This window comes from Cygnus olor, chromosome 2 (genome assembly GCF_009769625.2).
Source record: "Cygnus olor isolate bCygOlo1 chromosome 2, bCygOlo1.pri.v2, whole genome shotgun sequence".
Lineage (NCBI taxonomy): Eukaryota > Metazoa > Chordata > Aves > Anseriformes > Anatidae > Cygnus > Cygnus olor.
Genome location: NC_049170.1, coordinates 44,059,736 through 44,083,516, shown reverse-complemented (window position 1 = coordinate 44,083,516; position 23,781 = coordinate 44,059,736). Strand labels below are relative to the sequence as shown.

Below are 23,781 nucleotides of genomic sequence, written 5' to 3'. Positions count from 1 at the left end.
TGGATTAGGATGAGAAAAGCGCTGATAACATGCTGATGTTTTAATTGTTGTAGAGCAGTGCTTACACCAAGCCAAGGACTTTTCAGCCTCTCTCTGTCCTGCTAGCGAGCAGGCTAGGGATGCAGCAGAAGCTGGGAGGGGACAGACCCAGGACAGCTGACCCAAACTGGCCAAAGGGGTATTCCATACCATCTGATGTCATGCTGAACAATATATAGGGGTGGCTAGCCGGGGTGGAGGTGTGGCCGGCTGCTCGGGGATAGGCTGGGCATCGGTCAACGGGTGGTGAGCAATTGCATTGTGCATCACTTATTTCGTACACATTATTACTATTAATACTATTATTATTATTATTATTGTTGTTATTCTTTTCCCTGTCTTAATAAACTGTCTTTATCTCAACTCACAGGCTTCACTTTCCCGTTTCTCTCCCCCATCCCGGAGAGGGAGGGGGAAGGGTGAGCGAACGGCTGTGTGGTGTTTGACTGCCAGCCGGGCTAAACCACAACAATTATCCATCTAGATTCTGAACCCTTTATTCTGCCTGATGAGGAACTTCAGGAATGGACCTAATAACTTTTGGGACAATATATGATGCAAATTAATACTAAGATGGAGCAGACCTATCAGAATCTCGTCTTTTTCAACATCATTGCTTCTAATGGACAAATTAATTATAAGATGCATTATCTTATGCTCTAGTGTATTGTGTTAATTAAAAATTCTTTATTACATTTCCTTGAGGGTAATTATAAAAAATGTATCACCTCCAGACAACAGTCTATAAATATTTGCTGTATCATAGTTGCTTCATTACATTAATTTTGTGTCTCTCAATATTGCTACTTAACTTCAGTAAAATTTATTTATTTATTTATTTATTTAATTTATAGGCGCATCTGGTAGTACTTACTTTCATACAAACATGAAAAGTTACGGTCCCCAAAATTTCACTAGCATTGCTCTGTGCTATTAAACTGTACTGTTCTCAGCACTGACAAGATAGGAGAAAATCTATTAAGGTCAGTTTTTATTTATCATTACAGTCCTTCCACAGCACATTATTAATATAAATGGTGTATTAACTACCATGAATCTCTGATTAAAAAAGTGCATGTTAGTCCATAAGATACTGCTGAGGAGAAACAGGAATGTCTGTTAGGATTTAAAAAAAAAAAAAAAAAAAAAAAAAAAAAAAAAAAAAAAAGCAAGATCCAAGCAAAATCTAGTGCTCTGTCAGAAGCCAAATTATGATTTAAAAAGTAACATTCTTCTAGACATGCAATTGCATTTTGTGTTATTTCTACATGTTCCATGAAAGTAAGACTGCTACAAAGCGGCACGTTGAATGCATACACCCCTCTTCTCAGATACAAGATCTTCCTTAGTGACAGGAATGGATAAGTCCACTGATAAACCTCTTCCCCAGAAAACTACTAAAAGCTGGCACATGATGATCCCCCGACCCAAAAGTTCCTTGGCCCAGCTCCCTGCCTGGAGGCTGTCTGCACTGCACGTCACCCCAGGATGCTGGGGACCCTTTGGGTGGCACCTGCGAGGAGGTCCACCCAGCCACCCGCTGTGGAGCCAGCGGCCCTGGAAGTGCTGCCGTCCTTGACACAGAGGCAGCTGCAGGTTTGGGAAGGACAGGCAACCTGCCAAACGGATGGGTAGATGAGCTGGCAGGGAACCAGAGAGTTTCTGACACAAATCTGACAAGCTCGGGTTCCACAGGGTTCCTTATCTACATCATAAAAATTCTAGATTCCATTCATACCAAAGTACTAAATAGTTTATATTAGGAAGTGCATTTTATAAAAGTCCATTTTCTCCCCCCAGAATGCACAGCGTAAAATTTAACCTGACAGTTTTTCATTAACTTCAGATAAAAGTACACATTAAGCAACAAACGCCTAATTAGAACAATTGACATTGAAACAGGTGGAACCAAATAATCTACCCAGTTACTCAGTGTCAGCTGGTGCCTGCCTAGTGCAGTGCTGTGTGTTGTAGGAATTCTGCAGCTACTGCTAAGAGACTAAAGAGATGAAATATCAAAATATCACAAGCAATGAATCTGCTTAAACATGGCACTTCTCCAGGCAGGCTAAGGCCATTGGCAAGCAATGACTACAAATACGGATGTAAAATGTTATCACTCACCCAGTTTTTGTTGATTTCCCCTAGCTAGAATGTGTAGAAAGGAAAACTTGTTCCAATTCAGTTCAGTATGAAGTTGCTTCAGTACAAACTTTAATCAGTCTCCAGAAGTATTTTAGATATAAAGTAGCACATATTAATTTTAATGAGGTTATATTACTTACTGTATCTGAGCTAGATCCTTCAGCTTGGATTGTGCAGTGTTTGCTTGCTCACATTTTTACAAAAGCGGATAAATCTACAGCCTTTCAGTTGATAAACAGTATAACAATTAAGTAATTAAGTAACTACTACATAGCTTTTGGAGTAGCTATTCTCTAAACAAGTTCATCAGCCTTTCTGCATTAAAAAAATAAATAAAAGTCTGGGGACTGAAAGTTGAATCAGCGTTGATGAATCCAATTTTCCTATTGTACCTGTGTCAACGCTTTGCACTCTGACCGAGAGCTGTCAAGACATGACCTATGTATTGCTTTACAGCCAGGAGCTGTAATAAGTGATAAGCAATGCCGACAGAGTTGCACGCTGTGAATACCTACATGTCACTGTGTTTGGTTTTCAATATTCTGCCTTCACCATCTCACAACAAACACAGGATTCTTGCCTCCACCTAAGTATTATTTAGCCTGAGAGCTAAATAATTTGTGAGCAAAGTAGCTTTGTGCAGTGTTATTCTCATTCATTTCTTATAATTACTAGAGCCAGTTTCAGCTGCTATGTACACTCTAACTTCAATTTATTTACAGGAACCTATGGAATCTTTTAAGGAAGACACTCAGGCATTCTGTCTTTTGCCAAGAAGGAAGGTACCAGCATGTACGATACTGGTTTACAACCCAGAATTTCTGTTGTACTGCTACAAGACTTTAGAGAGAAAATATCTGGCAAATGAGGTGAACCATGCTGTGACAGCAAGCACTCTTAGGGCTTTACTGTTAGCACAGGGGAGCAAGTGTCCTGATTTAAGAATTCTGCTCATCCTCTGGTAGGGATGTTTGCACTTATGAAGAGTAATAGATTGGCAGTTTCTCAAGAGCAAGTTATATTTCTCACCACAGATAAGCATGTCTCATTTCGTTTTGGCAACAAAAGTTGTTTCTATTCATTTCTGAGCTAAAATCATGTAGTTCGAGTTCAGTGTTTTTTCCAAAGAGAAACCTCATCTTCTATGAAGAGCAGCCTTCTAGTTTTGTTAGCACATATATTTTATGTCATGCTAAGGAATAATTTGGCTTACATCCCTCTGCCATGTGACGTTAGGCCAGGTTCCAAGGGAGAAAAAGTAACACCTGATGACCTAAAACCTAGGGCTCAAGGGAGCCCAGAGAACCAGAAGTGGCACAAACACTGCTTTCTTCTAACACTCTTGCAAAAAGCCTTGTCTCAAAGCTTCCATATTCATGTATTTCACAGTATAACTTTTCTGACTTATGAAGAAAAGGATGGCCAACTCTTCTTCCCAGACAATCAGCAGGAATAATAGAGCCAAGAGCCAGACAGTACACATTTCAATGTACTGCTTTGTCATGCGCTTGCTGGAGCACCAAGAGAAACTGCACATTCCTTTAAGTCTTCTGTTATAGTGAATTTTGTCTGTTTGGCTCCTTTGCTAACAATATCTAGCAGCATCCAGAACACATGCTCATACTACATTAGAATGTGATAATAATCCTACAAATGCGGAAAAGATCTACGTTTTCTGAGGTCAATGCTAGGAGCTAGCAAAAGCCATATCACAAAGGACACAAAGGACTGCGCTGCAGTAACTGGTCAGACCAACTTCTGTAAGCCCTGGCCTTTCCTACAGAGAAGGACACCTTTATTTCACACATCTGTATGAAGCTGAATTTCTGTTTCCACCTTATATGTCCTTGGTCACTGGCATTTTTCACGAGACAAACAAACATTGCTTCTCTACAGGCTGTAATGGAAAATGGCTGCTAATTATAAGGAGGGTTTCAAGAGTACTTGGTCAACCTGAATCTTCCTAGCAGTTTTCAGCAGCTACAGACAGTACTTCATCTGTCAAAGCGGCAGCAAATACAACATAAAATGTAGAGTAGGTCCAATTTTTAGTGTGTCAGTAGAATCAGCCTGCAGTTATTTTTAACTGCCTTGAAAGCTTAGCAGGAAGATACAGTTAATCCTTTAAAGGATTTGCAGGTATTCATAGCTTAATAAGTAAGCATAGTGGATTAAGCCAATAGAAGATTGTAGCCAGTCTTCTAAAGACAACCTTTACGTGCTCATATTCAATAAAATAAAATAAAATGAACAGTTTTTAATATATATATACTCTTGCCTGACAATCACTCTTGATTGTCCATATGTGCCAGAATCTCCTACTGAGATTAAATAAAAATGTTAATTAGAGACATTAAACTCAACATGTGTGATAATTAAATCATCAAATACCAGTGAATTTCTGGTGTCTTATTTTCCCATTATCTTGTAAATCCTTTGAAAAACAGAACTATACCCTGAAAATGAATTTAAAAATGCATTTACTTATGCAATTAATAAAAAATAAAACTAAACCAGTAAAAATTTATTTTGGGAAGAAGACAAAAAGAAAAAAAAAAAAGGAAGAAACTGATTTTAATAGGTCAGATTTTATATTGCTTTTATTCTTCACAGAGAAAAAATCACAGATTATAATGCATCAGGATTCACTGACAGTGTCCAAGCTATGAGAGATCTGGGCTCTTCAGCATATTCATAAATGAAAACTAGACAAGTAATAACAAAAAGACAAATTCAGATGACACAAAATTATTAGCCTGAGGAAATCTAAAGCTGGCTACGAAAAGCTTCAGAGGGTGGTTCAATACTGAATGGTGATAAAATGCTAGAGGCTATTTGGTATCAGTAAATGTAGTGCACATTAAGAGAGGAAGGAAAAATACACATATGTATGTGGTATTAGTCAGCATCACCAGGAAAGAAATCTGGAAATATCTCAGTGCCTAAAGAGGCAAACAGATACTTAGAAATTACTAAAAATTGTCAGAGAACAAACACAAGAAGTCTTTGCCCTGTATACATTCAGGCCACAGACAAATTATGAATAACATATGCAGTTTTGGTCCTTCAATTATCAAAAAAGGTGTGGCTGAATTAGAAAAAAAAAAGTAAGGGAAGATATGATAAAGATGTATTAAATCACTAATTTTATGGAAAAGGTAAACTGGGAACAATTATCCACTAGCTTTCACAATAAAAACATTGGAAGGCATGAACGTTTTTCTAGTAATAATAAACTAACTGAACTCATTTCCATTAGGTATCATGAAGGCCCAAACTGTACATGAATCAAAAAAAATCATGACTTCATGAATCCAGCAGTTCCGTTCAGCAGTCCAGCAGAAACTATTAAACAAAAGAGTCTCCTAGCCACGGAAGGCTAGAAGAACATGATAGAAAAAAAATCACTGCAAGCATGACTGCCTCCTTACAATATTTTACTTATTTTACAAAATAAATACCTGCTTACTCAGATGGGATCCTAGGTTACATGGGCTTTTCATCTGGCTGAATTCAGCAGTTCTCAAGTCCTCGTGACTAGAATAAATGAAATAATGACTTACACCATTTGGAATATTTTTATAAGAAATTTGTCCAGGACCTCTCCAGTTCTCTCACTATTACTTAAAGAGAATCAAGAATGAACAAAATTGTCTCATGAACTGTACAACTGAAGAAGACTAGTGTCCAACATATTTTTAATGTTGTATAGTCTGATTACCAGAGAACCCTCTTCTTTCACCTTTCAGTTCTGTTAAATGAAATATATGTACAATGACTGAAATATATGTAAAATGATAAAAGAAGATTATTAAGATTATAATTAGGATCCTGCTATTCGCAGATTATTCAATAGTGGAATTCAGTTTTGACTCTGCCCCTTGAACATAACCACGAAACACGAGAACATAGGGTCAGAAGGGAACTCCAGAATCACTGTGAATGATCCAGTCTTATGCTTGCAGTCATATCACTTAATCCCTTTCAGAAACTGACCAAATCCCCTTTAATAACTGCTCGATCAGATGGCCGTCCCAGAGCATTTCTGCCCTCATAGAAAAGTCTTCTAATTTCTAGACTCAGTGTATTCCTAGTCAGTCTTATGCTTATGACTTATGCTCTTACACCAATTCTGTTCCCTAGTTTAAACAGAGCTTTTCTCTCTCTGGTGATATATTAAAAGAAAGAAATCATATCTGCTGTTACTATTCATTTTGTCTGGGTAATGAAGTCAAACTTTTACAGCATATCTATCTTACAGCATGGTGTGTGATGTGGAAAGGTCCAAGCACATCAGGACACCCTGCTAGTCCATGCAGCACAGTGCAGATACTCTGTACTCATGCACCTCTAGTTCTAGGAGCTGTGTAGATGTGCTAGCACATTCCTTTCAAGCCATAAGCCCTGTCACCAAGACAGACAGCCTTTCTCAACATGTATTCAATGCCAAACTAGTGTCACCGTGCAGATTCACATCTGGAAATATTTCAGTGGCGGTTAGCTCAGTTATTTCTGTACCACAGTTCACTGCGTAATGCAACTATGCTCCTTATCTCATGTGGTACCCTTCTAATCCCATGGGTCACCACGCTGTCTTTCTCCTTACTGCCTCTGTTCTGATTTGTCTTTCAGGAATGCGGAATTTCCACAGAACAGATTCTAATTTTCTCATATATATCAAGTTCTTAACGTTTCTATGACAATTTCTGACATACAAAAAAGACTGAAAAGATTGTGGTGTTATTTGCCTGGGTCTTCAATGAGTTTGAACTGACAGCTTTGCTGGAAATCTTAGCCCCATGGGTCACCGCAATGATTCTGAAGTTTAGTGACAACTCTAGTGTGAGAATGACATCACTTCTTACCATTCTGGAAGAAACACCTCCTTAATATAGTAATGGCAGACTGGTATCATCATCGCAGTGTTCCTAACAGATGCCTGAGATGAGAAGAAATGCAATTAAAGCAGTAGGAAATGAAGATTGAGTGAACACCTGTCAGTGGTTCTGCTTTTTTTTTTATTTTATTTTTTTTATTTACAAATAAAAACACAGTCTATCTTAATTCCTCACATGTTCCAATTTTCCCCTATGTAGTCCATTTTGCCAAGCTAGCCTGGACTAGGCTAGTTCCTTCTCTGGCTCTATTCCACACTGCAGATTTGCTACTGCGAGTCACTCTTACTAACAGATACTGCACAGACAGCAAGGCTTCAGGAAGCCTGCCACTTACATGAATGAACACTTCACTTTCACATAGCTAGTGCTTCCCTTACATTGAGGAAGAGCAGTGGTCTAGGAGTGGGAACGAGAGCAATTGCTTGGACAGTAGGCTCTATTTTGACACAATCATGAAGGGAAGACCAGCATGACTATCTGCATAAATGTTAAAAATAAAAATAAAAATAAAAATAAAAATCTGAGGGCAGAAAAGGGCTCCAAAACACAGGGAAGCAGGAAGAACTTTATCACAATGCAAAGACAGCACAAGAAGCTCCAGGACGCCAATGGCTCAGAGTGACTTGGTGGACAAGGAAATGAGGGACATTCCTATGTTTTATAGATTAATTAGAATGGTGAGAGGAAAAGTGCTGTGAAAGACACAGTGGAATAAGAAAAAGGATATATTGGAAAAGAATTAAATGGAGAAACATTTTAAAAAATCTGGCCTTCTGTTCAAATTTAAATGTAGGTACTGGATATAACCACATAACAAGAATACTGTATATGAAATATTTATTCCTATGGAAGTAAGATAAAATATTACTGAAGTCACATACGCGGACTGCATATATTTACCACAATATGAAACCACAAAATGTTTATTTTTAAAGCAATTTACTATGGCTACAACTTGCAGGCTTTATCATATATTTTGGAAATCTGTAACGCATACCTGAAATCAGACTGTGTAATTAGACAGAGATCTGTATTTGCCTGGCAGAGGAAGCAGCGTAGTGCTCCTTCCTCACTCCCTTTCTGCTGTCGTGATGGATGTCCTCCTGGCACTGTATCTGGCTTCTGTGTTCCTCATGTGCTGAAGAAATGAATGAATAAGAGGAAGCAGCCTGCAGAAACTCTCTGTGATTAATCCTTCTTTCAGGCTTACTTTGCATTGCTGCAATATCTCTACCATAAAAGAGGTTTCACTTGACTCAGTACAAGAGAAAAATCAGCCCCACGATGTGTCTCACCGCCACTAAATCCATATACCTATGCATACACCCCTAATGTTCCCAACTGGCATTTCAAATATCTGTTCAGAGGCAAAACAAAGCAATCAGAGATTTCAGATGCAATCTGAATGACATGAGCCAGACAAATTCTTCAGCTGAAGTGCTGCTGTTAATCTCTTTCCAAAACGCTGAACATTGTGTTAATAAACATTAATATTCATTTCAAAACCTTAGGAATATGTGGCTGAAATACAGTTACTGTATTCCTACAGTGAGGGGTCAGCAAGTTTCCACCATAAATCATCATCTTAAACACAAATGCAGCATGGCAGCTTGTAAACAACTAGGGAAAAAAAGTTAAAGTACATGCAGAAACGTCCAGTGAGAAAGAGAATGCAGGAAAAAAAAAAAAAAAGAGAGAGAATTTCTTATGAAACATGTCATGTTGAATAAAACAAACTTTTTTCCTTACTTTATTTGATTTGGTACTGTTACTCAGTCACATAGTCTTGCTATGAATGAGTTTCATAGTATAGTACTTCCCTGAAGTAAGATACGATCCTATGATCATTTTTCTTCGCCTTGTCAAGATTCTTGCCAAAGTAAGGTGAAATTATTTTATTTTGCCATGAGGTGCAAGATTTTTTCTTTTATTGTGAGTAAATAAATGTAAATAAATCTATGAAATATTCTGGTTTGGGTGGGGGAAAAGGGGTGTTTGATGTTAAAGCCTGAATCACATACCTTTGAAACCACATTCAGTCACATACCTTTGAAAACTTTAAATTCAGATAAAAAAATAACATTGTTTAGAAAACCATTTAATCCTCATCCACATCCACAGACCTGCTGCCATCATATAGGGTTTAAGAATTAAACCCAGGCCTTTCCCTTGAGCGCGGCTTCACTGAGAGAAGGGCATGGAGAAGAAACTGGCAGGTGCTGGGAAAGGGACAAGAGCGAAGCATCTGTTCCTGTGGGGATTTTTCTGTCCTCCCACACATTAAGGGGAGAGAGGCATATGAAGTGTGCACAGCGTTTATTTTCAGCCAGTCAGACAAAGGGCCATCACATTACTCTGTCTCAAGGATGGCTACAAACGCCTGGTGCTAAGATCTGATTTTTTCCCACTCATGTTTTGATTTTTTTTCCCCTTACTTTGTAAATGTTATCTTACATTGCCCAGGCACATTTCTAATATATATCTTCTTGGCACACTTGGTTCAAACCTGCTACATAGCAGAATTTTGCACGTAGCACCTCTCGATACAATGTAAGGATACATTTCTTCAGGATTTAAATAAATGCCAAAAAACCATAAGCCTCCTTCCACTCTAAAGAACCTTCATAGTTCTGTTTACTGAATATATAGAGATATATTTCAAGGTTTGCTTTCAAGTGAGAACTCTTACTGCTAGTATTACTCCTCTTATTACATTAAAACCATTAAAAAAATCAAACAAACAAAAAAAACAAAACAAACACTTCCTAAGAACTGTGAGGCAATTCTAAGTCAACTGTTAATCATCTCGTTCCCCATATTGCCAATTTTTGTTTTCTATTTGTTTTCTATTGGGCTATATTTTTTCTATCAATTATCAGATTACATTCACAATTTGTTTATATTAACCAAAGCAATCCATTTGTTCAGTTCAGAGGATGAAGATGATTTTAACAGGCAGTTCTACTGAAAAGGACATAATTCTTAATTGAGATATTACTCACAATTCAGAGAAATAGAAATACAGAAAAGAGTATCTTCCTCCACCATATGAAACAACATACCACTTAGCTAAAATAGCAGTTTCTAACCCAGGAATTTAAGGAAGTAGACATGTATTTCTGAGCTCTGTAGACCTCCAATGACTAGACTTTTAAAGGAAAAAAAAAATATGGAAGGAATAGCACAGGTTTGTGTAAATAAAATAAATATATTCCAAAATTTATATATATATATATATATTATGATTTTATATGTATTTTTAAATGTATTCCAAACTGAAAATAGGGATGTCTTTCAGCAAGTAACAGCTTCCTGTGCAGAGGATAAAATCATAGTAGTGAGATGATGAAAACGTAAACCCAACACATTTAATACAGTACTATGTAACTAGAATACGTAACTAGAATATGTAACTAGAATATTTTTTTCCAGCACTGTAGAATGCTTGCTTTGGTGGCAGCTAAAATGTTCATTATCTCCTAAGGAGGGCTGTGGGTTTTGAAACATTAGCTCCTTTCAAGATTTTTTTAAATAGTCCTGGAAATACCAGCCAAGATCTGGGCCAGGAAAAGGACCGATTAGAAACTAAGCCCTATGGATGAGAGATTCTCAGACCGCACAACGGAGCAGTTGGCTGACAGTTTGGCAACCCCTACTTGGAAAGGCACGTTTGCATTAATTATTGCAAAGTAGCCAGAGAACAGGTTTACTATTTTTTAGCTTTTCTGTACTAATCGTCTCTATGAACATTTTTATTCTGCAGTAACTGGAAGATACCTTACCTCACTCCCACTGAAGACAGAGCAAACACAAACTTCTTCACGGATGCCTTGAGACAACCTGCCTGAAGTAGCCACCACACCGCCCATAAACACCTTCTTTGTTTCATGGTAACCTGTCTTTGTAGCCGTGCCATCTGAGAACCAAAAAGGCTCCTACAAAGCAAACCAGCTACTTGAGAAGCAGTCACTAAACTGCTCGGGGCAAAGAACCAAATAAAGGAGCAGGATTGTAAATAACGCACAAGGAAGTGCCTACTGCTGACTGTCTCCACAGTAAGGAGAGAAATTTCTCATTTGTATATATTTTACTTTACGTAATACTGTTTATTCAGAAAAAAATATATAACAAAGACATCTCTCTCTTTGAAGAAACAATCCTGCTCAGACCAAAGGAGCAATCATACCAGGTGTCCCTGAAGGAGCTGAATGTGCCTTGAGGGGGAATGTACCTGGTGTCCCAAAGGGCAGGCAAGGCACTCAACTCTTGGCCGGTTGTCTTCTATGCATGCATAGCAAGCACATATTTATACTTGTCAGACAGATATGTAAGTCACATCCTAAATCCCACTGATTCCAAGTAAATTGCAGGGTGTACTATGTTTAAGGTGCTCCACTACATCAGCTGCAGAATGCTAACTAGCTTAGATTAAAGAAATAAAACACTGTATCTGTGAAAGGAAACTCCCTTGTCTCCGTTGCAGCAGACCATAATACTCTGCTTCATAAAATTACAATTAGCCACGCACATTTTAAAAAATTCACGATGACGTATGCAGAGAAGAAATGCAGAAGTGGCCACATTGCTGCACGCTCTACAGAACTTAGATCACCAACCTGCAAAAACACATTACTGGATGAGTAACACGACTTGTACTTGGTCAAAAGAAAAACATAAACTTGTTAGACAAAACTCGTCATCGTCTCATATTTCTTATGGATTAATCCCATTAAGTCTCCCAAAATGTGGTTGTTATTCCCAAGTATTATCCATACAGTTTACAATAGTAAATTTCAGCATTCAGGTTGAAATACTCATTCTGTGCTGATGTTGTCCATTTGCAATTTGTGCTATTGTTAATTATTCAGCTAAGTCAAACAGTATTTTTTTTCATTTCCTAAAGGAACAACTTGAGCGTTGTAAACAAGAAAATAACCAGTGATTCACTTTCAAGATTAAGTTTCAGATGACTAGCTGTTAATACAACAAAAAAGCACTTTCAAAAATCATTTAACATCTTCATGAATGCTGCCTGAATGTTAATCACACACTAATTCACACCAACAAATGATGACAAATCACACTCGTCTTTTTCTTTTAAAGGTTTGGTTTTGTACTTTTATATAAACTATAGCCAAAGGCAACAACATATCTTGCTGGAAATTCTACTTATTTCTTCATTGCTGCCTTTTCAAAGAGATGCTTTCTGCACAGCGAACTACTAGTGCGTATTGAGCGCTGTGACCTTTATGATTTTGATTTCAACAACAAGGTCAACATTGCTAAGAAGACAGTTTTGCCTTAAAGGCAAAATCTCTCCAACAACCTAAAACGGATCTTTTAAATGTCATTGAACTGTAACAATTCATCTCCATAGGCTTATGAAAAAAGATGCCTTCTAAATTCGCAACCAATTTCATAGTATTTGGCCACTGACAATACATGTAGACAGAGAAACTGGACCTTTACTTTTGGGATTTTGTGCAATGCTAATTCAGACAAAAGTTTTTTACGTGAAGACTGAGAGCCAGCAAGGAGCCCTGTGTTAAGAACAGAGGAATACAGAATAACCGGCGCACATCAGAAACCGGGAAAGGCACAGAATACATGAGAAACCAAGACCCCACTCCTGTGAACACTAACAACTGTGCACAGGAGGTGTCTTCCCCTGATGGTCCCCCCTTGGTCAGCACGGTGCGTATCGCTCAAAGCTGTACAGCTGACTCCTCTCAGGGTCTGCACTCTGGCATCACCCCAGGGCAGCTCACAGAGGGATGTGGATCTTGTTGTTAAGCCATGGACAAACCCTTTTTCACGTTAAAACTGTTGCTAACATTCAACATCTGAAACAAAATAGTCATCATAATTGATGGATGTGATTCTTCATTTTGTATATCTTGCATAGCCAGAGCTACCCCTGCAAGTATAATAGTGACCGGATATAAGATACCAAATCAGAATGGTAATTTTCCATGTGGATATACATAGACATCATAATATTTTAAGAAAATGTATTCCAAACTTGTAACTTAAAAAATTAGAATTTGATAAAAACTTACAATTTGATACTGGGGAAAGATATTTAATGTGCTTGGATAAATCACTACAGTTTACATGAGGCAGCAGAAAATGAGGCTTTTGCGTTTGTTGGACATCATTATCATCAGCTCCTGTTTGCAGTTTCCTTTGGGGTAAAAGCTGCACGGAGTGGTTGTTCCCATATTTTCACAAGATCATCTTTGGCAGACAGAAAATTATCTTACAGGGGAAGAAAGGAAATAATGTTTTATAGATTTTCTTTCTTATTCTGTCATTGCTTCATCTCTTTTACAGGCTTTTTCTAAATTTCCTCCTCCTATCATGCGCACAGCTGAGTATGAATAACACTCACTGCACAGCAGCCCTGCTTTTTATTCAAGGTGCTGTATCAGCATACCACCTAGTTGATGAAGACTTGATTCTATCAATGTTTGTTTCAACCTCGCTGTTCTTTTTTCTTCCCAAACTATCCCGAGAGCAGAATGACCAAGCATTTCCCTTTTCACCTTTTCTGCATTTCCTGAGAGCGAAATAAAACAGAGAGGAGGAATAATAGGAGGGAGGGATTGCTTCTGGTGAAGGTAGCAAATACACCAGTCAACCATCATCAGAACTGTCAGGTGTGAAAATCTGGTACGTGAATCCTCAGAGAATTTTGACTGTACACATCTCTTTCAAAGGCACACGGCAAAATCCTCCATTACAAGAGGATGAGACAGTGAAAGCCACCTTAAAAAGGCTCCACAGTGAATGGATGTCAGGGGAAGGAGGAGGGGAGAAAGAAAAGAGGTGGTCTCTCTTTCACTGTGACTAAGCTTTGGCAGATTTGCAATCACCAGATACATTTTTTTTTTTCCAGCTAGCAACATTAACCTCCATGAAAACAGAAGGGCAGGAAAACTGCACCATCTTTTCTCAACATCAATATGTTCCCTGCTCAGCACAAAACAATATGTTCTTCTTATTATTCCTCCATGTAGTCTTTTATTTTCTGTAACTTTCACATATTTAAGTATTGCTTGCTGTCATACACATTTTGTTTAAAACAAAAACAAAAACCAAAACCCTAGGGGAATATCATTTACATACCTCAATTTAATATAGGTCACATGCAAATAATATATGGGAAATCATTTAAAATAATGAGTAACACAAATAAATTTAAAACTCTTGATATTTTCAGTGTCTTTGGGAGTGAGGCGTTAAAACCTACCTCACTGAATTTTAGAGATTTTCCACTTCTTAGTTCACAAAATTCCAAGACCGTGCAATGGGCTAAGTAGCAGTTTATTTGTAAAACAAAACACAAATCGTGTTAAAACCAGTATTATCCCTTTTGGCTGAAGTAGATAGCTAAAATTTGGGTGATTGGAAGTTGTTTCCATTAAGAGATGTATAACAGGACCTGCTGTTTTGTTGTTTTAAGTTATTTACAAGGGATATAAAGAGAATTGTTTCTCTGAGTAAAGCAGAAATCAAACAAGAAATTTATGTTTGTACAGTTCCAGCTCTCTCTATAAGATAAACCTTACTCTTACGGCTTCCTTCCTTTCGCTGCAAACTGCAACTTCACCTGCAGCTGAGCTGACCTGATGTTCGCCATCACTGAAAGGACATCCCCACCCCACTGCTCCCTTAATTCATCCCTCCCTCTGCCTTCAACTCTTCCCACTTTCCTTACTCTCTAGGAAATTCTGTTCCTTGCCCTCTGTTCTGGCCCCACCACTTGTCAAACCCTTTCCACAAGCTGATTTAACTCACTAAATTAGACGAGTTCTGCCATTCTAGTAATCAATTTTCTGCTATTTTAGTGATTTATATCAGTTCACACAACAGTGAAGAAAACCAGAAATAACAGAAGAGGATTCATGGCAAATGATATGGAGGGAGGGGAACAGATGGGAGCAGAAACTCCTTTTTTTTGGTTGTGAAATGTTAAAATGCTCTGCTCTGTTAGGAAAACTTTAGTTCATGCAGTAAGTGTTTTTTCTTGGTGGCTTTTCAGCAGCATTCCTCTGTTTCCTGGTCACTGTTTAATGGATGACACACCTCCACTGAAACTTTGCCATTTTCTGTACTCTGTCTACAACAATATACATCTAATCAATAACTGGCCATCCATTATGACAAGTACCTGGAACTCAGTATACCGGTCTCATTGTTTCAATTATTTTTTTACCTAAGGGACCTTGTCAAAAATTATTTTCATGATTTGTGACCTATAAGTTCCAGTTTGCACCTGATCTCTACTAAAACAACATATGAAAGGAACATCTTCAAGTTGCACCAGGGGAGGTTTAAGTTGGAAATTAGGAGAAATTTCTTCTCAGAAAGAGTGGTCAGGGATTGAAATGGGTTGCCCAGGGAGGTGGTGGCATCACCGTCCCTGGTGGTGTTCAAGGAAAGGTTGGACGTGGTGCTTAGGGACATGGGTTAGTGGGTGACATTGGTGGTGGTGGGGCAGTTGGATCAGATGATCTTGGAGGTCTTTTCCAACCTTAATGATTCTATGATCCATAGCTTGGGTTGCAAAGCAATATAAATGGGTAAAAATATGGATTATTTTTGAAGACTAAAAAAGCAGTTGTTTCAGGGCAAAAAAGAACAACTAAGCAGGTCAGCGAGAAAAAAAAAAATACAAATGGCACTTGTAAGTTGCTAACGCTGACGCTATCACAGAATCATTAAGGTTGGAAGAGACTTCAAGATCATCTGGCCCAACCACCACCCTACCCTACTACCAGGACCACCCACTAAACCATGTCCCTAAGCACCAGGTCCAACCATTCCTTGAACAACCCCAGGGATGGTGACACCACCACGCATCCTTCTTGGAAAGAGTCAAGAGGTGTAACAAGGAAACTTCCATGGTTTACATCCTTGAATCGAAGGGCCAAGACTCATTTGCCGAATGTGTATGGTGGTTCTGTGTGGCGTTTAAGCGGTTCACGTGTTACTTCTCAGACGGTGTGCGAGCACCCTGTCCCCCAAAAACCACGCCTGAAGCCTCCCCCACCCTTCCTCGCCTGGAGGCACGATGCCTCCCCCAGGGCTGGGGCTGCCTCAGGGAGCACCCGGCTCCAGGCCCGGCCCCGCCCCGCCGACATCCGGGCTCCTGGCGCCGCCACCGCCCGCCCGGCGGCTCGGGGAGGCGGCGGGGCGGGGAGGAGCGGTCGGGGGGGGGGGCGGTGGCAGCAGCAGCGAAGATGGCGGCGGCGGCAGGGAGAGCCGCTTCCTTCGGTGCCTCCACGGCCGGCCTCGGCTCGGCCGCCGGCTTCTCGTCGTCTTCGGCCGGCGCCGGGGCAGCCACCGCCGGCCCCGCGGAGCTGCGGGCGGGCGGCGATGAGGACGATGGGCAAAACCTCTGGTAACGGGGGGCGGCTGGGCGGGGGGACCCCAAAACCCCCAAAACCCCCAAAACCCCAAACCCCCCGCGGCCGGGGGGCACCTCCCCGGCCCCCCGTTCCCCTCCTCGTTGAGGGGGCGGCGGGGGCCGGTGTGAGCGGCCCCCCGCTGAGCGCCGTCTCTCCGCCCCGCACCAGGTCCTGCATCCTCAGCGAGGTGTCCACGCGCTCCCGCTCGAAGCTTCCTTCGGGGAAAAACGTCCTGCTGCTGGGTGAGGCCGCTCGTGCCGGGTACCTGCTGCAGTGCCTTCCTCCTCCTCCTCCTCCTCTTCCTCCTCCTCCTCCTCACCCCCTGGCGGCCGCCGGCAGCCGCCGTGCGCCCCCGTCCCCACCCAGCCGGGTTTGGGGTGGCCGAAGGGGGTGTCGTGAGGGGGAGAGGCGATGTGGCGAGCGCTGAGGGCGAAGGGGGGAACGGGCGCCCTCATACGTGGGTATATCTCTGTGTGCGTGTGGGTATGGTAGCGGGAGGACTGCTGAATGCTGTTATCAGCAGGCAGTTTGGTGAATCCGGGTGGATGGATTAGTTAATCAGCTGCTTTGCCCCTCCATTGTTAGCCTTCCCAGCCCTGCAGGGAGCTCTGGGTCAGTATTTGGGAACATGGTCGCAACCCTGCACGCACAGTCGCATGGGCTCTGTGCGCCCGCTGATTCTCCCTAGCCTCATGGTTTATATTTTCTTGAGTTCTTTCAAGTGTGTTTTTCTTTCCCCTCCACAATCCTAAAGCCATCGCTGCGACCCTTTTCTTCCTATTTGGAGAAGTCAAGTGGTGGCCTGAGGCTTCCTGTGAAGGAGAAATTTGTGCAAGGGCTGTGGGATGGCCTAGTGAACCTGTTACAGAACTCCTCACCCTCTATTTGTTGCTTTTTATATGATACAGCTAAGGAGGCTTTTGAGATTGAAAGGTTCTGGTGATGTTAAAGAAAGGAAAGGTTGCATAACAATTGACAGCTTTTTATGCGATACTTTGAAATTAAATTGGACAACTGTCCTTCTTGAAACTTGAATTTCTGTTTTCTTCAAGCTGTGATCCCTGCCAAGAAGATTACATTCTTGGTTTTTTGGCTCTTCGTAGGCTAGCGTACAGGATACTGGCAATCTGTAATTCTCAAATTGAGACTGGACTTCTTTCAAAACTAAAGAGGGTGTCATAGAATGTTTTCAAGCACTCATTTAGCTTATGTTTAGTTTGCTGCATAGAGAAATGCTGTTCCCTCATTTATGTAGAGCTTACAGAATGACTAAATGTAGCACTTAACTCATGCTTTTCTTTTTTTTTTTTTTGTTTTTTTAACAAGGTGTGCAGATTTGTAGAAGAAATTCTAGTGCTTTCTCAAGAGTTATATTTTCTAGAAGGATGCAGTCCAGAAAAAAAAGTTTGGCATGTATTTAGGAAAAAGAGCATCAGATCTGAGGACTGTCCAATGAGGGCTGTGGTCGTGTTTTTTGTATGAGTATGTAATCTGTGTATTCTCTTGGCTGTTCATTTGCAAGCCAGCGTGCTGGCCCTGAAGTACACTGCCTCTGGAAAAGGAGAGATCATATATATTCTGTACTGGCCAGATTCAGGTGTACAGTACATGAAGTTTTGTCTCTTCAGGTTCTTGAGCTATGTATTTGCAATTTCTCTGTTATCTCACACTTCCTCTATTTTTAAGCTTTCTTCCTTTAATTAGTTTTATACTAACTTTTGTTCTTAGTGTGGATCACTTCTTGTCATGGCTATTTCCAGTTTCATCACTCTTAGAATACTTTTAAGCAGGAGTTGTAAAGCTGATGATGAGAATTGATAGTTCTCACTGTTTCGTTAGAGAAGTTGCAGTATTTACAGTATAAATAGTGTATTTGTCAAAATTTCCCATTTGGAACATGATTTGTAGTAACAAAGTAATGCTTTTTGATACAAACTGTATCTTAAAAAACAAACAAACAAAAAACAACAACAACAAAAAAACCAGCAACCCACACTTAGTGTTTTTTCTTTTGCCAGGACGTTTTTTTTTTGATTTGCCTGCAGCATTTATATTTTTCAAACACTATATATACTTGTATGCCTAATTGTTCTGGGAACCTGGTTGTGGCAGGCATGCTAATTCTGCTATTTCAGCAATTTATTTTCAGTTTTGTTAACATCTCATTTTTAAGAACCTGGAAAATGTTTTAAAACATCACAGAAATAACTAGAGGAAAGCAGAATGCCAAATGTTAATCTCTGGATAGGACAAATTTTGTGAAGTCAACATAATACTGGTAATTTTCTCCTCAAAACTGGCAAAAGGCAAACAAAGGCCAACTTACAGTTGTACATCTCTGATATTTCATTTTTTCTGTGGAGACTTCAAACTTTAATTGGCAGTACATGTAGCATAAAAGCATTTTTCTGTTATTGTATGACCAAATAATAAAAATGCAATCTTTCCTAAACATTTCTGTACAGCAAGCGTGCTCTGATTCATAGGCAGCTCTGTCATAGTGACAAATAGCTACCTCATTTAGTAAATTGTACCAGTAGAGAACATAAGACAGTCCCTGTTTTCTTAAGGAAATGGGGTGCCATTTGTAGCTACTATTTGCAGATAGCCAAAGGCATGTGGCTTTTGTTGCTGGGATATATTTTTTCCCTTTTCTGCTGGATTGTTTTTTCTGCTCACTTGTGTGCTAAAGGTAGCTGATCAGAAGAGAGCAATGGTTTTTGTCAAGTATGATGACAAAACTGATGCTGCCAACTGGGAGCGCTCTTGCTCATTCCCTTCCTGCTATAATTACACCTGAATCAGCAGGTGGAATAGATGAAACAGCTAAAAAGTCAAGACTGCAGGTTATGGATGGAATCCATAGCACTACACAATGTGTGAAGGAATGAATTCAGAGACCGAGGCTAGTCAATAATTTAATCAATTGCAGCATGTATTCAAGCAATAATATTCAGAATCATTCCAGGATGCACAAGAAAACAGGCTCCCTAGCTTGCAAGTGAACTGAATGGCTGCTTTCTATCAGGCTACACATTTTCTTTTTCACCCCAGACATCTCACTTTGCAGGGCCAGGCCTGTTTGTTTGAATCTCTGAGCTCTGCTCCTGGCCAGTGGCTGTCAGGATGCTCGAGGAGTTCCCGCAGTCCACAGCTAATTTACAGGTACACTCTTCTGTGTGCACGTGTTTGGGAAATTTCTGTTATTGTAGAAAGCTGGCGCATCTCAAGGAGCTGTTTCAACTTGCCACTTTCTTTTAGCAGACACTTGAACTGTAGCACGCTTCAACATTAATTGTAAACAGCAAATTGTTAGGAGAGGATATAAAATCAATATGAAATCTGCTTACTTATTTTTTAGTGTTGAGTACAAATTTACTTTTCCATTTGATTTTTCCATGTTCAAATAGCTAAAAGTTTCACTGTGATCATTTCATCATTACAGCTGATGAAACATTGCTTGTTGATAGAATTCTGATTGTTCATCTCAAATGCTTCTTAATTCTCTAGTCCTGCAGTTGTCTCTCTTCAAATCTAAACATGCAACCTTTACACCCTCTGTGTGAAATGAAAGCCTTCCAGATGTAAGACAAGTTTTATTTCAGTCAACAGTTATAGTTCTAAAGTGTCAATTGTTTTGATGGGACATTGACCTAGATAGTATTTCAGTTGTTTTGCAGCTGTGTTTTTTAGAACTAAAATGTACTTTTGGGGAATGTTCTTCCTGCTACAATACGTTTCCAAAACCCAGAATTAAATGAATGTTGTGTAGTAAGCCTTATTTAGTCAGAACAGCATGGGAAGTTTTAGAATTGTTGAATTGCATTTATTTAATTTGTCTGCTTTGCCAGAGGTGCTGCTGATTACTGGATCTCTTTCAGAAATAGCTCTGAAGGTGAGGACTGTGAAAGGAATTGTGTTTCTGTGTTCTCCAGGTAGGATAGTGACAGGAATACCAATAAAGACAGCCCTTCAATAGTAGCACAGGATTATTCTATTTCAGTAGCGAGCCTGGGTAAAATGCACTAGATGACTTACAGGACTTAGTAGATGATGTTACAGGTGGCTTAGTGCTTGCATTCGAGATGTGTGCTGCTTGTACTCATTCTAGAAATTTCTACAATATTTGGCTTTCTCTGACTTAGGTTTTTCCAAGAGTAACTAACACTGCTGTACCTGTTTCCACGGTCAGACCAGGTATTCTTGTGTTGCAGGACTTGACAAAAGGCATGCTGGAACAGTTGTCTACGGTCTGCTTTCTATCATGTTACGCAGAAGCGCAATTAATGTGCTCCTGGTTTAATTTTGTGCTGCCACAAAAAAAAAAAAAGGCAAGTGAATGATACGTGAGGAAGAAGGTGCGTTCAGTGGAGTAAAACAAACTTGGAGGAAGGTTTTTGTCTAACGAGTAAATTCTAATTTAGTGGCAAGTTATTTGAAGACTTGATAGGGCCTATTTATTGTGAACTTGTGTGTCGTTTTTGAGGAATTCTGGGGAAGAATCTCATCAGCATAATTAATTTTGTTCTTCATCTCTCTGAAAGCAAACTAAATTTGGCTTACTCTGATTATTTTGGTCTTGCTCTACAAAAGGCATTCTTCAAATAGTATAGTATGTGTAAACAAGTCTCTTCCACTAATATGAGGCTGTGGAAAAGGCAGTTATTAGCCTGTGCTCGAGAGAAGTGTTTATCTTGAACATAGCTGTAGTACACATGCCCTTGACTCTAGCGGGAAGGCTGTTGTGTCTCCACTCCACTGGATTAAGCTTCAGAAATTCCACAAGGTATGGAACAGAGATCAGTCGCTCTGTGATTCTGGGAAAGCTGCTTTGCCCAGTTTGATAACTCAGTTTCAGCTTTGACGACTTTGCTCTATCACATTTCAGTAAGGTTGGTTTTCTTCTATCAGTACAAATATTTGGTATTTTATTAAATGTTGTGAATTTTTCTACCCAGAAGCTGTTGTCTTTTTGTAAAAGCGTAAAGATAGTTTGCAAAAAGAAAACAATAACCTTTTTCTAGAGGAGGGAGAGGATTAACTAGGACTGTTGTGTGTAGTTTTGCTTGGCTGTGCCTGAACACTGTTTTTAGGGACGAGTTGTATAATTCCCATATCAGGCTGGATTTTAATTGATATTTTTTAGAAAGCAAGCAACAACAACAAAATCCATCAAGGAGCCAGTGCCGTTATGATTACACACGTTGGATATATCCATGGCTTTCCAAAGTTGTTGAAAAAAATCAGAGCCCCTAATGGAAGAGGGACGGACCAACAGTGCTGCTGACAGAAAGGAAATTTTTCACTTTTTCTTTGCCTTCTCATATTTTAATCACACTTGACAGTTTACAGGGGAGAAAATTTAAATGAAAAGTCTAATGGCTGTCCTGGAGATAATAAATGTATTTATGGCAACTCCATGTATTCTGTGAGAATTCAATGTCTTGCTTGTTTTAAGACAAGTGAAAATCTACTTCTGCTTTTATTTTCTAAACTAAATAGTATGAGTAGTAAACACTGTTAATTTTAAAATGTTTAATTGAGGGGAAGTTCTGTAATACAGAACTCAAACTATCTCATCGGAGATAACTTAGGGTTGAAGAGCATAAGGAGCAGTTCCTAGGTGAGTGCTTGTCTGCCCATATTGACAGAAGACAATTTGCTCTCCACGTTGTCTGGCCTTTCCTTCTGCGGGTGACCGCTCTGCCAAATTGTGTGTTGTACCAGGACTGTTGGTGATAGCCCGTTTTCTGCTCAGTATACACACATCTCACCTGGAGTGGGCACGAAAGGAGGGAGCTGGGTAGGGTTTTGTGCTGTGCTTGCTTTCTCTTGGAGGCCAGGAGCACAAGGATGGGCACCACACCGCCCTTCCTGGTGGGAGCAGTACTGTGGAGAGAGAGGCCTTGACAAGCACAAAACCAAGCTTGAGGAGCTCATGGGAGGAGTAAAGGAGCAGTATGGGGAGAGAAATGAAATGGCTTTTGTTTAGTTGAATGAAAGACTTTCAATTTTATTAACAATACAGTGAAACACTGTGTGTAAACACATTGTTTTGACTTAGTTTCAACTGCTTTCTAGCCTGACTTTTCCACAAAAATTGCATTTGTTGTCCCTCTCATGTTTGTGTTCTGCTTTGGTGTACAGCACTGCTTGCTGGCAAGCATGGCTTCTGTTTCCTCGCTGTATTATTAAAATACAAGTGCAGCTTGATGTAGTGGAGAGCTTTAGTTCTTAAAGATTTATTTTGTAAAAGAAAGAGCTATGTTACAGAGTGCAAAATCTTAAATTTGTGTCTGTCTACTTGCATTTTATTCTACCTTGCAGTTCTATGTCAGGAATTGTGTGTTGGAAATGTTTTGCTCTGTAAGCTTGCATGCAGAAGTTGGTTGTTAATCTGATTGTTGCATGCTATAGAAATAAAGAAGCTGCCAAAGGATTTTCTGTCTCAGTCTTGGAAGAGGAGTATGATGCTTACTCATCTTGGAGGTGCTTACTCCTTTGTCTTATGTAGTATTTCAGTAGAGCTTTAAAAGACAACAACTATAAAACAACTTGTTTAAGTCCTAGGAGAACAAACTTTCCCTTTTGTTTGAAACTAAGCAGCATTGCTTTTTCATGTACTTCATAGACATCCGGAGATAACGAAAGATATTCTTAAATATATTCGTGTTCTTAACGTCATGCCATATGTGTGTGTGTGTATATAAGTACTCATGTTTAGGAATAAATGAGTATATGCACACTTTTTGATAAGTGTCTGGCAGCATTTACACTAATCACATTACGGTGCGTTACCCATCAAACCTAAAACAGCTAATAGATTTTAATTTCCTCACAAATATTTTCCTCTCCCTCTGGCAGAGAGAAGCTTCATACATACTAAAAGTATTACCATAAAAGACTTGAGTTTTGAGAGGTCCTAAAAGTTAGCATTGCATGCAAATAGAATTATTTTGCTAATGAGGTTTCTAATAAGGAGTTTTAGATTAGCATTGTTTTAAGATTTTTTTTTCCTTTCTAATATTCATGCCGAAAAATAACTACAAAGCAAAATTATATGCTGCTGTTTCCCAGCATGACTTTATATATTCAGAACGTGCTGAATTTTCAGGAGATTTGTTTTGAAGATTTTAGGTTGTTAAAAAGCAGCAAAGATACAAATATGTTTTTGCAGCTATCACAGTTTTTAATAGTGTGTGCAACATGCTAAAAAAAAAAAGTAGAAGGAACTGAAGGAACCTCAAGTCTTAGTTTGCTCTCTTGTCAAAGGCCAAGTAACCTCT

The 23,781-nt window shown here is 39.6% G+C and overlaps 1 protein-coding gene across 1 annotated transcript in view; it reads left to right on the top strand.

Annotated features, from left to right (window-relative positions):
• The first annotated feature begins 16,306 nt into the window (after positions 1–16,306).
• Positions 16,307–23,781, top strand: part of DYNC1LI1 (dynein cytoplasmic 1 light intermediate chain 1) — a 24,413-nt gene continuing 16,938 nt past the window's right edge. The window contains exons 1-2 of the mRNA XM_040549921.1: positions 16,307–16,488; positions 16,664–16,737. Coding sequence (XP_040405855.1) covers positions 16,328–16,488; positions 16,664–16,737 — 235 coding nt within the window. The 5' untranslated portion in view covers positions 16,307–16,327. The remainder of the gene's footprint in view (positions 16,489–16,663; positions 16,738–23,781) is intronic.